This window comes from Dermochelys coriacea, chromosome 13 (genome assembly GCF_009764565.3).
Source record: "Dermochelys coriacea isolate rDerCor1 chromosome 13, rDerCor1.pri.v4, whole genome shotgun sequence".
Taxonomy (NCBI): domain Eukaryota; kingdom Metazoa; phylum Chordata; order Testudines; family Dermochelyidae; genus Dermochelys; species Dermochelys coriacea.
In genome coordinates, this window is record NC_050080.1 from 19,055,147 (window position 1) to 19,071,052 (window position 15,906).

At 40.1% G+C, this 15,906-nt stretch overlaps 1 protein-coding gene across 10 annotated transcripts in view; it reads left to right on the forward strand.

Annotated features, from left to right (window-relative positions):
• ZMYND8 (zinc finger MYND-type containing 8) overlaps positions 1 to 15,906 on the forward strand; it is a 128,594-nt gene that overhangs the window by 97,558 nt on the left and 15,130 nt on the right. For all 10 annotated transcript variants that reach the window (XM_038369271.2, XM_038369272.1, XM_038369274.2 and 7 more), the window contains 4 exons: positions 5,293 to 5,445; positions 6,397 to 6,903; positions 9,382 to 9,753; positions 13,813 to 14,003. In XM_038369271.2, coding sequence (XP_038225199.1) covers positions 5,293 to 5,445; positions 6,397 to 6,903; positions 9,382 to 9,753; positions 13,813 to 14,003 — 1,223 coding nt within the window. The remainder of the gene's footprint in view (positions 1 to 5,292; positions 5,446 to 6,396; positions 6,904 to 9,381; positions 9,754 to 13,812; positions 14,004 to 15,906) is intronic.

Below are 15,906 nucleotides of genomic sequence, written 5' to 3' on the forward strand. Positions count from 1 at the left end.
TCATGGATTGGTAACTGGTTAAAAGAGAGGAAACAAAGGGTAGGAATAAATGGTCTGTTTTCAGAATGGAGAGAGGTAAATAGTGGTGTCCCCCAGGGATCTGTACTGGGCCCAGTCCTATTCAACATATTCATAAATGATCTGGAAAACGGGGTAAACTGTGAGGTGGCAAAATTTGCAGATGATACAAAACTACTCAAGATAGTTAAGTCCCAAGCAGACTGCAAAGAGCTACAAAAGGATCTCACAAAACTGGGTGTCTGGGCAACAAAATGGCAGATGAAATTCAATGTTGATATATGCAAAGTAATGTACATTGGAAAACATAATCCCAACTGTACATATAAAATGATGGAGTCTAAATTAGCTGTTATCACTCAAGAAAGAGATCTTGGAGCCATTGTGGATAGTTCTCTGAAAACATCCACTCAATGTGCAGCGGCAGTCAAAAAAATGAACAGAATGTTGGGAATTATTAAGAAAGGGATAGACAACAAGACAGAAGATCTCATATTGTCTCTCTATAAATCCCTGGTACTTCCATATCTTGAATACTGCATGCAGATGTGGTCACCCCATCTCAAAAAAGGTATATTGGAATTGGAAAAGGTTCAGAAAAGGGCAACAGAAATGATTTAGGGGTATGGAACGGCTGCCGTATGAGGAGAGATTAATAAGAGTGGGACTTTTCAGCTTGGAAAAGAGACAACTAAGGGGGGATATGATAGAGGTCTATAAAATTATGACTGGTGTGGAGAAAGTAAATAAGGAAGTGTTATTTACTCCTTCTCATAACACAAGAACTCTGGGCCACCAAATGGAATTAATAGGCATCAGGTTTAAAACAAACAAAAGGAAGTATTTTTTCACATAATGCACAGTCAGCCTGTGGAACTCCTTGTCAGAGGATGTTGTGAAGGCCAAGACTATAACAGGGTTCAAAAAAGAACTAGATAAGTTCATGGAGGATAGTTCCATCAATGGCTATTAGCCAGGATGGGCAGGAATGGTGACTGTAGCCTCTGTGCTAAAAGCTGGGAATGGGCGACGGGATGGATCACTTGATGATTACCTGTTCTGTTCATTCCCTCTGGGGCATCTGGTATTGGCCACTGTTGGAAGACAGGATACTGGGCTAGATGGGTCTTTGGTCTGACCCACTATGGCTGTTCTTATGATTCCTTTTGAAGGTTAAGAGGTGATTTGATCAGAGTCTGTAAGTATCAGTTCAGGGCGAAGATATTTGATATTGGAGAGCTCTTTCATGTAGAACACAAAGGGTACAATTTCAAAATTATTTATGTAACTTAGACTCTTATGTCACATTTTCAAAAGTGACTCATGCACTTGTATTTCACACTAAAAATCCCAAGGAATTGAGTTTGTGTTATGGTTAGCACTTGCCAGCCTGGAAGTGACATAATCCACTTTTATCTTGTGCCAGTGCAGACTAGAGCAGTAACGCTAAATCATCCAGCTGACCCCCTAATGTGTGCATTTTAAACATTAATCTAGAGGTCTTGTGCATGTTTGAGCCATCAATTTATTTGTTAGTTTATTTAGATTTTGATCTTCTATAAACTCTATACCAAAGGGTGCCTTTGAGATACATTTATAAACACAGGAACATAAGGGATACAAAATAAATCAACCAGAATAGCTGTACTACTTCTTTGAGTCCTTGCTCATATCAGTTCCATTCTAGGTGTGTGCGCGCCCACACGCACAGTTGTAGGAGATTTTTGCCTTAGCAGTATCCATATGGTCGGCTGTGTCACTCCCTTGAGTGCCGTGCTCATGCACTGGTATATAGGCACCGCCGACCCTACGCCCTCTCAGTTCCTTCTTACTGCCCCGATGATTGGTCGAGGCGCCTTGTCTTCCAATCTCAAGAGCATTAGCGATTCTTCAGCAGCCCTTTGTCTGTCGTCTTTGTATACAGTTTAGGTAGTTTGGTAGTTAGAGTCCTGGCTGGGACTTTGCCCTGGAGTGGGGCATGCCCCACTCTCTTGGCTTCAAACCGTACTCATCATGCAACAGGCTGATGCCTATTAGTGACCCCCACGACAGTTGTCTGAACTGTTTGGGGGAGTCCCATAGAAAGAACAAGTGCAGAATCTGTAAGAACTTCGCCCTAGAAAAGGAGCGGGATATCTGCTTCAGGACCCTCCTCATAGAGGCTGCTCTTCGTCCTGCATCGGAGACCTCCCGCCTGGATCCCACACCGAGAACCTCATCATTGGTACAGAAGGTTTTGCCTGGCACTGTTCCTCCTCGCCAAAGAAGCAGCAAAAGAAGAAGAGCCCCCGGCACTGGAACAGAAAGGAGCCTCAGGCAAAGGACCTATGTAAGGCTATATGCCCACCCTGGGGCTTCACGGTTTACCCCGGGTTGGGACCCTCCAGCCTGGCCAAGGATCCGCCTCCTGGGTGCAGCAGGAGATCCCAGCTTCTCCTAGGGCCCTCGTTGCCCAAAGTGGCCCCGCCAGCTAAAGAACAAGCAGGTCGACTGGCACTGCAGACACCACGCCAGGCACCAGACTTGTCTAAGGCCCCAACGCCTATGGGAAAGCCGGTCATGGGATCGCCCCATAGGCCAATGGAACCCCCTCAGTCCCTGGACTGCAGGTGTAGATCCCATCTCCGTGGCCTAGGACCCCAGCACCGCAGTCCCGGTCTCCAGAAGACACAAGTGGTCTCTCCATCTGGAAGTGGTCAGCATCATCTTCCAGAGGTGGGGAACTCCCCAGGTGGACCTGTTCACGTCCAGGCAGAATAGGAAATGACATGTTTTCTGCTTGATTTGGGGGATCAATGGAGGCTCCCTGTCGGACGCTTTTCTACTTACTCCCTTGGTCGGGGGCTCTGTTGTGCACCTTCCCCCCGTGCCGTTAATTCACAGGGTCCTTATGAAGATCAAGCAGGACAGGGTGAAGGTGATACAGTGCCAGCTTCATCATGCCAGTACTGCTTCGGCACGCTTCTAGACCTCTTGTGGCTGCTCTGTTACAGCTACTGCTCAGACTGGACCTGCTCTCCCAACACCACGGCAGTCTTCTGCGTCCAAACTTGATGGTGCTGCACCTGCCGTCTTGGCTACTGCATGATTAAAAGCAGAGGAGCAGAAGTGCTCACCATGTCTTGTTGGGCAACAGAAAGCCCTCCATCAGAGTGACTTACCTGACCAAACGGAAGTGGTTCACTTGTCGGACTTCAGATAAAGGCATTTGGCTTGAGCAGGCCTCGCTGCAGTTAATCCTGGACTACCTTCTCAAGCGCCAAAGCCTGTCCCTTTCATCTATCGAGGTCCACTTGGCCGCTATCTCGGCCTTCCATCGGCCGCTCCAGGGTAGTTCAGTTTTTGCCCAGGACATGACTGCCAGGTTCCTCAAGAACCTCGAGCACCTCTATCCGCACGTCGGGGGCCCAGTCGCTCTGTGGGACCTGAATCTTGTTCTGTCATGGCTCCTGGGGCCCTCCTTCAAGCCCTTGGCTTCTTGCTTTGTCCTCCTCCTTTCCTGGAAGGTTGCATTCTTGGTTGCAATAACATTTGCCTGCTGGGTCTTTGAGATTAGGGCGCTTATCTTGGAACCACCCTATATGGTCTTTTACAAAGACAAGGTCCAGCTGCGGCCTTATCCGGCTTTCCTGCCCAAGATGGTCTCACAGTTTCATACGGGCCAGGATATTTACTTACCTGTTTTTTTTTTTCCAAAGCTGCATAAGTCGGAGGAGCATAGGTTGTATTCCCTAAATGTCAGGAGGGTTTTAGCCTTCTACTTTGAAAGGACCAAGCCATTCTACAAATCAACACAATTGTTCGTCATGGTGGCAGACAGGATAAAAAGTCATCCAGTGTCCGCTCAAAGAATTTCTTATTGGATCACTGCCTGCATTTGCTGCCCCTACGATCAGGCACAGGTGCCACCTCAGGCGATTGCAACCATACACTCAACCAGAGCGCAAGCCTCGTTGGCAGCTTTCCTAGCCCAGGTTCCTATCCAGGACATTCTGAAGGCAGCTACCTGGTGTGTCCGTCCACATGTTCGCGTCCCTTTACACACTTACCCAGCAGGCCCAAGACAATGCTGGCTTCAGTAGAGCAGTACTGCAAGCCGCTAGACTGTGAACTCCGAGCCCATCTCCTTTGATACTACTTGTGAGTCACCTGAAATGGAATCGACATGAGCAAGCACTTGAAGAAGAAAAAGTTACCTACCTTTCGTAACTGTTGTTCTTCAAGATGTATTGCTCCTGTCCATTCCATTCCCTGCCCTCCTATTCCTCTATTGGAGTTGCTGGCAAGAAAGAACTGAGAGGGAGTAGGGTTGGCGGTGCCTATATACCAGCGCATGGGCGTGGCACTCAACAGGGCGCCACAGCCAAACTTACGGGTACCGCTATGGCAGAAAGCTCTGACAACTGTGCAAGTGGGTGTGCGCACACCGAGAATGGAATGGACATTAGCAACACATCTCAAATAAAACAGTTATGAAAGGCAGGTAACCATTTTTTCTTCCCCTCACCCCACCACACATAATTTGCTCATCATGTGACCAGTACAGTTTAACACACATACCCTTCATCTCACTCTTATAGACAGTAATCCTGTTGTCAGCTCCTCACCAGTGCCCTGCAAGCATACATGCTTTGCAGAGTGCTCAAGAACAACTAATCATGATGTGCCTTATTTTGTGAATGCCCTGCATTCATGCTTTGCTTTACAGTATAGCACAGCATATTAGAAAGAGCTAATGAGACAAAAAATACTTTTATAATGAGCATATTTTTGGCTCAGGCATGCCATCTAGTACATACTCTTTGCTGTAGAAATTTCTGCACTCTCTAGTACGAGAGTGTGCGGGCAAGCTGAGGAGAATATTTTTCCAGGATTCTTGGGTGTGTTCTACATTGGGTTGAGTTTTTGATGTCTCTAGTATAACAGTCCATATTTACGTCTTTCCTCCCCAATCTTACCTGTGGTTTAAAAGAAAGGCCAGCAAGACTTCTATTTTCCAATTCTTGATCCCTGCAGAATTCACAGGATTGTTTTATGTAGAACAAAGTGACAAAACTGTTACATTTGTGTTAGCTATTCTCTTTGAGTTGTTCAGAGTTGCAGACTATAATTAGAAAATAATACTAATACATTTCAGTTAGTCTGCATTTTCATTTCATTCTAAAATTAAGTAATATTACTACAAAATTTTCATTTGAGGACAGTGGTGGTTCCCCTCGCCTTGCTTAAAGTGTCTTTCTTAATTAAAGAATTCTTTTTATAATGTTTTTTTAGATCGCAGCAAAGCTGAGATGGATCTGAAAGAACTGAGTGAATCCGTCCAGCAGCAGTCCACACCTGTGCCGCTAATTTCACCAAAACGACAGATTCGCAGCAGGTTCCAACTTAATCTTGACAAGACAATAGAGAGTTGTAAAGCACAGTTAGGTATGCCCAGCGTCCATTAAATAAGGGGAGCGTGAAACCTAAACTCAAAGGAAACTTTGATTTAAGGCTTGATTTTGTTTACAAACTTAAAAAGTATTTTTCCATGTTATAAAATTTTAAACACTTTATACCCTAAAATGTAAAATCAGATGATGATGTTTGAATACTTAAGGGAATACATTTTGAATATGTTAAGCTGGAACAATCTAACGTATAATAGAACCTGCTGTTACGAATCTCTCTTAAGAGCTTGCACGTTTTAACCTATGTTCTTAGCACCTTTCTGATGTAGATTAATATACTTATTTTTGTGGTCTTATTTTTCCTTGTAATATGAAAAATTAAAGAACTGTGGCTAGTTCACTAAACACCTACCTGGTATTAACATATCCAGTTACACATGGTAATGGGTGGTGATACTATTAAATATTTGTATTGCACTATTGCTTTGCATGGCACTTCATAGTGATTTAAAAAACGACACCACTTCTCCTTGGAAAATCATCCTGTCTAAGGTCCTGATTTGCAAACATGCATGTAAGTAACTTTAGTTACATGGGTGGTCCCATTGATTCTAATATGATTGCTTTTGTAGTTAAAGTTACACATATGTATGTTAGTCAGATTGGCCCTAGGTTAGACAAATTTAGAACACGAAGATAACTGATAAACAAGTAGGCAGGGAAAGAAGTGCCAAGGGTTAAATCCAATAAAAATGTAAATCAGATTATAGAGAGTGACACTCTGACATTCTGATATTCTTAAATAGAGAGTGTGGTAGGACACAAGAGGAGGAGGATGTAGCTTAGGAATGGAAATCAAGGTAGTAATACAAATGTACTTTCCAGTGTATAGAATCATGCAAAATATTTTATTTTTCTATCAAATCACAGAGTCACTATCCAGTTTATGTGGAATAGAGTACATTTGTTTTGTGTTTTTCTGTTTTAGGAATCAATGAAATCTCTGAAGATGTTTATAACGCAGTAGAACATAGTGACTCTGAGGATTCTGAAAAATCAGACACTAGTGACAGTGAATATATCAGTGATGATGAACAGAAATCAAAGAATGATCAGGAAGATGGAGAGGACAAAGAAAGTGGAAAAAGTGACAAAGAGTCACTGACCATGAAAAAAAAACCTAAACCCTCAGCTCCAGCTGAAGTCAAAGAGGAACTTAAAAGCACAAGTCCAGGAGTGGAGAAAACAGATGTCCCTGACAAAGAAAAGGCGACTACAGACTCTGAGAGAGACTTTTCTGAAAAGGGAAAAAATTTGCAGCATCCTGCAAAAGAAAAACTGAAAGGTAAAGATGAGACAGACTCTCCAACTGTGCATCTGGGTCTGGACTCTGATTCAGAGAGTGAACTTGTCATTGATCTGGGGGAAGATCCTTGTGGGCGTGAGGGACGGAAAAACAAGAAAGAATCTAAAGAACCACCTCCTAAGCAAGATGGTAGGTTTAATTTATTTTCTTCTTTCATTTATGTGACAGATATAAAAGCAATGAACCCATAGTTTTCAATAATTGCTGGTCTCACTGAATGATCGTTCACAGAAGATAGGTGCCTTTCACCAGTGCTTAGTATTGTAGCACATATACTGTACAACCTTGCATGAATTTGGAATTTAATTTGCAAATTTTTCAAGATTTTTGAATTTCAGCCATAACCATCACTCTTCTGTGAGCCCTGCAATAACATAATGATCCAGGAGATATTAGACTTGATCAATCACTCCCAATGTGTGTAATCCCACTAAAGTCAATTTAACTGCTCCCATTAGTAAAAGTCATAAGAGCAGGTCTATTATGTACAATATCAGTTCATGTTATCCACGTGTTAATCATGGTAATTGTAAATTGCAATTAGCCATTAAGAAAAGTACTTTCGTGAGCTGTGCTCAGCATTATAGCTGTTAGATAAAAAAAATATTTGTCTAGACCAGGAGGTATTGTGGGGAGATGTGTGGTATATAAGCCTAGCTAGATCTTATATTTAAATTCTTTATTTTTCATATTAGAGAGCTTTCTTTTTTCCTCTTTGATTTTCTATCTTTTTACATAGTTTAGGTAGCATGTTGAATCAAGCAACCTATATAATGAAAGCTCTATAAGTGTTTTCATTCAGATTGCTAAGTATGGTCGAGAAGATGGATGCTTATTTGGTGCTTTTGGACTTTGAATCTTAAGACATGGACTATAATAGATTATTGTCACTGTTAGCAAATCAGGGAAGCTGAGAATGTGTGTTGAGCTAGAAAGCAGTATATGATACACTTTCAGATGTGGATTTAATTTTTGGACTGTTTATCAAGGTTCTTGTTTAATTGAACAGTTGTTTACTCATGGCACAGATTTATTAACTTCAGAACGGTTATTGAGCTATACATTAGTTAATACATTAGAAAAAGTTATTAGTAAAATGACTAATACTGAAAAGCTATAATTTTTCTTAGATGCAAATTATATTTAACATTATTGAATTGAACATTTTTGCTGATTTAAAAATAATGTAGTATACAAAAAGTATTTAAACAGCTAGTAATTGACTTACGAATTGTTTACTATTTGTAACAATTCTGACATACTTCCATCTGCAGGTGATTCAGAGATTAGATTCACACCTTTTTTAGTCAGCATAGAGTGGGGCTTTCTTTCACTGCAGTGCCTGGGAAAATTTGCTTTTTGCCAATCCTTTAATGAATGGATCATAATCCATGAATGGGTGACATCCTTCTGTTTTTCTTTTGATTAAACAGAGATCTCACACAGTGGTTGCCTGTATTGTATTGCCTTTACTATTTGCTCTTGCTATATAGCTCCTGCCCAGAGTAGGAAACCACACATAGATATTGAATGATGTCAGAATGCAAAATGTAGATTATCAGACTGGGTCTCACAGTAAATCTTTTCTGGTCCTTCTATTTATGGTTCGGTGACCAAAGGAACCATAATTTTGTTTGGGACTGACTTTTGCCATTGCATCAGTAAAACGTCTGACTTGACAATTCCAACCATCCTATGTAAGAATGGGATATTCTGTTCCAGTTCTGGGCTTTTGACACTACACTTCTAAATAAAGATAAGTCTTCCTCTCTCAGTCCATCTGTAAACACAGTGGACTTCTGACTGGCATGTTTTCCGATAGGATGCCACTCTTTTCTTTCTGACTGGTTGGCTTAAGATGGAGTTATCAATTGCAATTTGATTAGGGAGGACATTTTTAAAGTAACATTGGTCATGTCAAAGCAATCTGTGTAAGGGCATGCATGTCGGAAACCTGAATAAGCAATGATGGTGGTGAAGAGTTTATTGCTTTTTTAAATGAGTGTTAGTTTTTCTGTGTCAGACTGCAGAAAAAGCAGTCTCTTCTCCCCTAAGAGAGTAGACTGATTTCTTAGTGTCATTATTGTCAAAGATTTGTAGTATCTGTATAAAAACTGTTGTGATCCAATAAGAAGTTGTGAGAGATTACCAATCTATGTTGAACCCATAAATCTCTGATGTGCTGTACACCATACATTAACTTAGAGAACTGACAGTCCTCTTTTGATTCAGGTGTTTTCTGAATACCTTATTCTTTCATTTCTTTGGCTTTGCCTGTCTTCAGAAAGCAATCTCAAGTGTGGGGTAAAGTTGCATTTCCTTTAGTTGATGTTCAGATTACCACCTACATCCTAGCAGAGGCTAACTTGTCACATTTCTATCATAGTGAAGGCAAGAGATGTTTTATAAAATGTCTAGTAGTTGTGAATTGACTCAAAATATAGGTAGGTGGGAAAATGCTTACCCCGGGGATGTGAATTTCACATACAGGAAAATAATTTGTTTTATTGGAATATGCATGTGTGTCTCTTCTTTTCCAAAACTGTGGCTAGAAATAAATAGATCAGAAATCTCAGTGAAAAGTCAATATTACATTTTATTTTTAAGTTGTAGGTAAAGTTCCACCTTCTTCCAGTGCAAGCAGCCAGCCTCCCCCTGAAACTCCTGTGCTTACCCGGTCTGCAGCCCAAACTCCACCAGCTGGAGTCACAGCTACTACCAGTGCTACTTCTACTGTCACTGCTCCAGCAGCAGCCACAGGGAGCCCTGTGAAAAAGCAGAGGCCGCTTCTACCTAAGGAAACAGCCCCTGCTGTGCAGCGAGTAGTGTGGAATTCTTCAAATAAATTTCAAACGTCGTCTCAGAAATGGCATATGCAAAAGGTACAGAGGCAACAGCAGCAGAGCCAGCAGTCTCAACAGTCACAACAACCCCAGTCTTCTCAAGGGACAAGATATCAGACAAGACAGGCAGTAAAAGGTAACATTTGTAACAATGTGTCCATGGTGCCCTAATTGCCTAGGAGTGTTCATGGTGATCCAAGCTCTTCTAACCAGGAATTATACCATGAAAACCAATATCTCAAAGTATGGCTCTGCTCTGAAAAGTGACTCTTTAAAAAGGTAACAGCTTACTAAACTTATTAGCTTCCTGTGGTATGTCTTTAGAATCATTAATCCTTACTTTAATTACAATAAGTTTGCATACTTTTGCCATTGTCAACCATCACAGCTCTAGAAGAGTGAACTGAATTATTTTCTGGATCATGGAATTATAGAAATGTAGGGATGGAAGTGACCTCAAGAAGTCATCAAGTCCAGCCCCCTGTGCTAAGGCAGCCATCAGGACTAAGTACACCTAGACCAGTGATACTCAGACTGAAGCTCGGGAGCTGCAAGTGGCTCTTTAATGTGTCTCCTGTGGCTCTTTGCAGCTCATGATATTGAAACATTGATTAAAACATTGTGTGATTTAATTATTAACCAATCTAAGTTATTACCCTATCAGGATTCTTTTACTATGTTATTAACCAGCTGTAGTTGATAAAATAATACTTGTTCAGAATAACAAAGCCTATCTAGATAGGTAATAGTAAATGAAATAATGAATTCACACTACTGTGGCTTTTTTGGGTAATGTTATTCACTAATGTGGCTCTTGAACCACTGAGGTCTGAGTATCAGTGACCTAGAGCATACCTGAAAGGTGTTCGTCAACCTGTTTTTGGTAACCTCCCCTGATGGGGATTTCACAACCTCCGTGGAAGCCTATTTCAGAGCTTAATTACCCTTGTAGTTAGGAAGCTTTTCCTAGTATCTAACCTAAATCTCCCTTGCTGTAGATTAAATCCATTACTTCCTTTCCTACCTTCTGTGGGAAGCGGCGCCTGCAGGCGAAGGGGCTGCAGGGACATGCTGGCCACTGCTTCCCACAGCTCCCATTAGCCGGGAACAGAGAACCACAGCCACTGGGAGTTGCGGGGGGTGGTGCCTGCAGAAGGTCAACGTCAGCAAAACGTCTAGCAGCCCGCAATCAGATTACCCTGATGGGCCACATGTGTGCTGCAGGTTGCCCACCACTGCTTTAACATATTTGAAGATTGTAATCAGGTCACCCTTCACTCTTTTCTCAAGACTAAACATGCCCAGTTTTTAATCTTTCGTCATAGGTCAGGTTTTCTAAACCTTTTATTATTGTTGTTGCTCTCCTGGACTCTCTCCCAATTTGTCCACATCTTTCCTGAAGTGTGGCACTCAGAATTGGACACATGACTCCAGCTTGAGGTCTCACCAGTGCCGAGTAGAGCAGGACAGTTACCTCTTGTGTCTTACATGTTACATTCTTCTTAATACACCCCAAAATGATACTTGTTTTTTCACACAACAATAATGTTGCATCACATTATTGACACTTATTCAATTTGTGATCCACTGTAACTCCCAGATCCTTTTCATCGGTGCTACCACTTAGCCAATTATTCCCCATTTTGTAGTTGTGCATTTGATTTTTCCTTCCTAAATGAAGTACTTTGTATTTGTCTTTATTCAATTTCAACTTGTTGATTTGAGACCAATTTTTCAAGGTAATTTTGAATTCTAATCCAGTCCTCCCAAGTGCTTTCAGCCCCTCCCTGTTTGGTGTCATCCACAAATTTTATAATATATTCTCCACTCCATTATCCAAGTCATTACTGAAAATATAGAATAGTACTGGACCCAGAACTAATCCCTGCGGTACACAAGATGCATTTTCCCATTTTGACAGCAAACCATCTATGATTACTCTTTTGAGTACAGTCTTTCAAGCTGTTGTACATCCACTTTATGATAATTTCATCTAGACTACATTTCCCTAGTTTGTTTATAAGAATGTCAAGTGGGACTGGGTCAAAAGCCTTACTAAAATTAAGGTATATTACTTCTGCTGCTTCCCCCCATCCAGTAGGCCAGCAACCCTGTCAAAAAGGGAAATTAGGTTGGGTCTGCATTATTTACAAATTCATGTTGGTTATTCCTTATAACTTTGTTATCTTCCAGGTGCATACAAATTGATTGTTTAATAATTTGTTCCAGTATCTTTTCAGGTATCAAGTTAAGCTGACTGATCTATAATTCCCTAGGTCCTCTTTGTTTCCCTTTTTTAAGTGTGTTTGCCCTTCTCTAGTCCTCTGCTACCTCACCCAACCGTCAGGAGTTATCAAAGATAATTGCTAATGGTTCCAAGATTGCTTCAGCTAGTTTCTTAAGTACTTTAGGGTAAATTTCATCAGGCCCTGCCAACTTGAATACATCAAACTTGTCTAAATATTCTTTAAGCTGTTCATTCCCTATTTTGGAGAAATATTTTCCCTATATGTGAACAGAATTGTCAACTATATGTTCTAGTTGCATGACTCCCTTTGTGTCCCCTTTGTCTTCAAATTGGGCCTCAGTTACACCTGGATAAGCCACAGAAGGCTGATTCACACGTATGTAAATACACGTTGCACATATGTGATTTAAGGATATGATTGCACAGGTGTTAAAAAGGCAGCATTTGGTTTGTGGAATCTTTTTTGCTGGCAATGATACATGAGCCAGGAAGAACCCAACTTAACTCTCAGATCCCATGCTGAGTTTGTGACACCGTCAATTAAAAACGTGAAACAGAAATAACTTTTTACTTGTAAACTGAGCAAATTCGATACAGTAAATTCACTGAGAAAAATAAGTGTGGAACCCCTGTGAAATCCTTATTTTTTAATAAAGAGTAGAATCATACTTAAAAATTAGTGCTTAATGTCTAGATTAAGTTTTAATATTCAGCATATTTGGACAAGATCACAAATTATACCCGAACTATTTTTGTTCCATTTTACATATCTGTGTTAGAAGTATATTGGACTGGAAATTATTTGTGGTATACTAATTTTGATGTATATTAAATTGGCACAGATAAAAGAATGCTGCACAGAGACAACTTGGAAAACTTCTTTCAGTTTAATGATTACATTTTAAACAACTTAGGGGTCCTTCATATCATCAGTTGTTTTGAAGAAAAATTAGGTTCAAAGATTTTGTCTTAACAAAAAGGATTGAAGCATCTTAATCAAGAGGGATCAAATTGTGATACCCTTATTCATATTGACTGGTACTTATTCCTGAAGAAGCCCCATACTAACAATCATGAGCAAGGATATCTCAAGTCTGGCTCTAGGTTTACAGTATAGAAATTAGCAATTTTGTGTTTAATTCAGTTACATCTGACATCACAATCCCCACTGTTCAACCAGTTGATGGCCAAACTAACTCTGTTGATTTGGACTTGAATATGACAAAAATTCCTCATGAAGGGGTAGTTAAAACTAACAGCCATGATGATGGTGGCATTAATCACAAAGGAATGGAAGTAATGTCAGGAAATGAGACCAAAACGTGCTTGAGAACATGCTGTGTGATGGCTCAGAGAGCATGTTTTCAAAGGCAAAAAAATCCTGTCACTCAGCATTTTTGAAGCAGTTTACTGTGGCTAACAAAGCCTTGTACCACAGAAAAATGGATACTAGAGCATGCAAACTTCAGGCACCCTTTACAGTGATTCCAAGATGGAACTTTCATATTGTACATATGGTGGTAGCTGCTGGAAGCACAGCAGGATGGAAATCTAGTAAGTGGGCCTCTGAGAAGCAGGTTGAGGGAGTTCTGGAAACTCAAGTGGGACCCAGGTTCACAGGGAAGAATTGTACTGTGACCAGAATTGAAAGTGGCAAGCCTCTAAGCAGTGTCTGCATATTTACCTATAGGTCACATATAAGAGCCGAGCAAATGATTCATAAGGGCACTGGAGCATTATTTCATGAATATTACAGTTTTATAAATAATAGTAGCAAAAGCATTCATAACTTAGATTAGTGAAATGGCTAGATGCATCCATTTACTTAAGGATGCCTATCATCAGCAAGCTAATAAAGAGTTTTTTAGCTGTTTGCCTATTAATTAACTTATTTAAGTGGTTAATGTATACAGTGACTTAGTTTATTTATATGTTTTATTTTCTTAGCTGTACAGCAAAAAGAGATCACCCAGAGCACTTCCACATCAACTATCACCTTAGTTACAAGTACTCAGCCTGTTTCTATGGTTACCAGTTCTGGATCTTCAAGTACACTTTCTTCTTCAATTAATACAGATTTGCCAATAGCAACAGCTTCAGCTGATGTGGCAGCAGATATTGCAAAGTACACTAGCAAAGTAAGTTCCTGAGCAGAGTGGGTTTTTTTTTTTTTTTTTTCAAAAAATTATTTTGAAATAATTTGTGTCTCAGCAGATTGTAAGGGCCTTATTAAAAGTGCTATAATTTGCCGAAATTCGGAAGAATGATTTATTATCTATTTCAGCTGGTATTAATAAGGTCACAAACTAAAAGACTTTGAAACATCAATCGTACTCAGAAAGATGAATTTCAAATGAAGATTTTATTTTAAGCATGGCAAGTTATATCGTATCATTCCCCCCTTGAACTCTCAGGACACTGATCTAAGCAATATGGACCAGGTTTAATTTAAAAAAAATGGGAGAGAGAACAAGGTACACTAAAGATTTGTTCCTTTTTGTTCTTCAAAGGCCAAATTCTGGTTCTGTTGACTTCAGTGGGACCAAAATTTAAGCTTGTCTTCAGTGCAACTAGAAGTCAGCAACTTTCACCAGAGGTCTTAATACAGTCCTTTACCATATGGCTAAAAAACATATGTTAAGTCTTCGAGTCTGATTTGCCCCTCCTGCATTTCACTTTTGTGGAACTAGTCTTGTGCGTTCTAAAGAGGGGACAGATTAACCAGTAACAGAGAGCATCATGATCCAGTGGCTAGGGTACTGAACTGGAAGTTAGGAGACCCCAGTTCTATTCCTGGCTCTGCCGTTGACATGTATGACTATGGGCAAGTGAATTCAGTGTTCTGTCCCACATTCCCTATTTGTAAAATGGGCACATTTTGCTTCTGGTTTGGTTCAGCAATCTGTAAATTTTAGCCACAGGTCATATATACTGTACACTGTAGTTGACTACCACACTACTATTACAGTAGTGTCTCCTCCCATATCCCCATAACTACTCCCCTTTGTTAAATGATAGGCGATCTAGACCATATTTTTTATATTTCTTCATAGAATAGTAAATCTATACTCAATCTTAAGAAATAATTCTCATTAACACTGTGGAATTGACTTTCTGTAGATCTCTGTTAAATAAATAAATATGTTCCTATTTTAAAACAATGTATATTTTCACCATATGGAGACTTCATTCAAGGTATAGGTTGGACATTGCTCAAAGAATAAAGGAGTTATGAGTAAGTGTGCGGCCTTATTTGGATGTAATTGATGTATACAGTAGACGTTTGTATATACAATTGGTTTGATTTGATGAAGAACGAAGTTTCTCTTCTAAAAGAAGCATGAGACTAGAGCTTCACATATATTAGTTGAGAAGAAGTGCAGTATTTTATAAATTCAACATTATTTCTTATCTTGGGACTAATACACATGATAATGCATAGAGATTGACTTAATTTTAACTACAATGTAAAATGAGTTAATATATATACTGTACTTGTGGATTTCTTTCATGTTATTCGGGAAGTCAGTGCCTCAGGTTACTTGCCAAGATGAAACCTCAGGGCTCTGTGGCATTCTTACAACATGTTACCACCAAAGCTGTTCTATTCATAATTAGGCTTCCCATCTCCACTTCTCTGCCTTTTGGGTCCATTCTGCTGAGTACATTAAAGAGCACAATTTTTATATACTTCTGTATCCTGCCTTTTTGTAAGAAAGGCGCCAGCAATCAATATGGGGTGTGGTGTGATGTACACTTGTAGTCATAAAGAAACCAAGCTCACTATGGCATTTTGTTGGCCAATTGTCCAATAGAGCGGTAATGATGCCATCACTACTGCAACCATCCTTTTTAAAAAGAAAAGGAGTACTTGTGGCACCTTAGAGACTAACAAATTTATTAGAGCATAAGCTTTCGTGAGCTACAGCTCACTTCATCGGATGCATTTGGTGGAAAAAACAGAGGAGAGATTTATATATACACACAGAGAACATGAAACAATGGGTTTATCATACACACTGTAAGGAGAGTGATCACTTA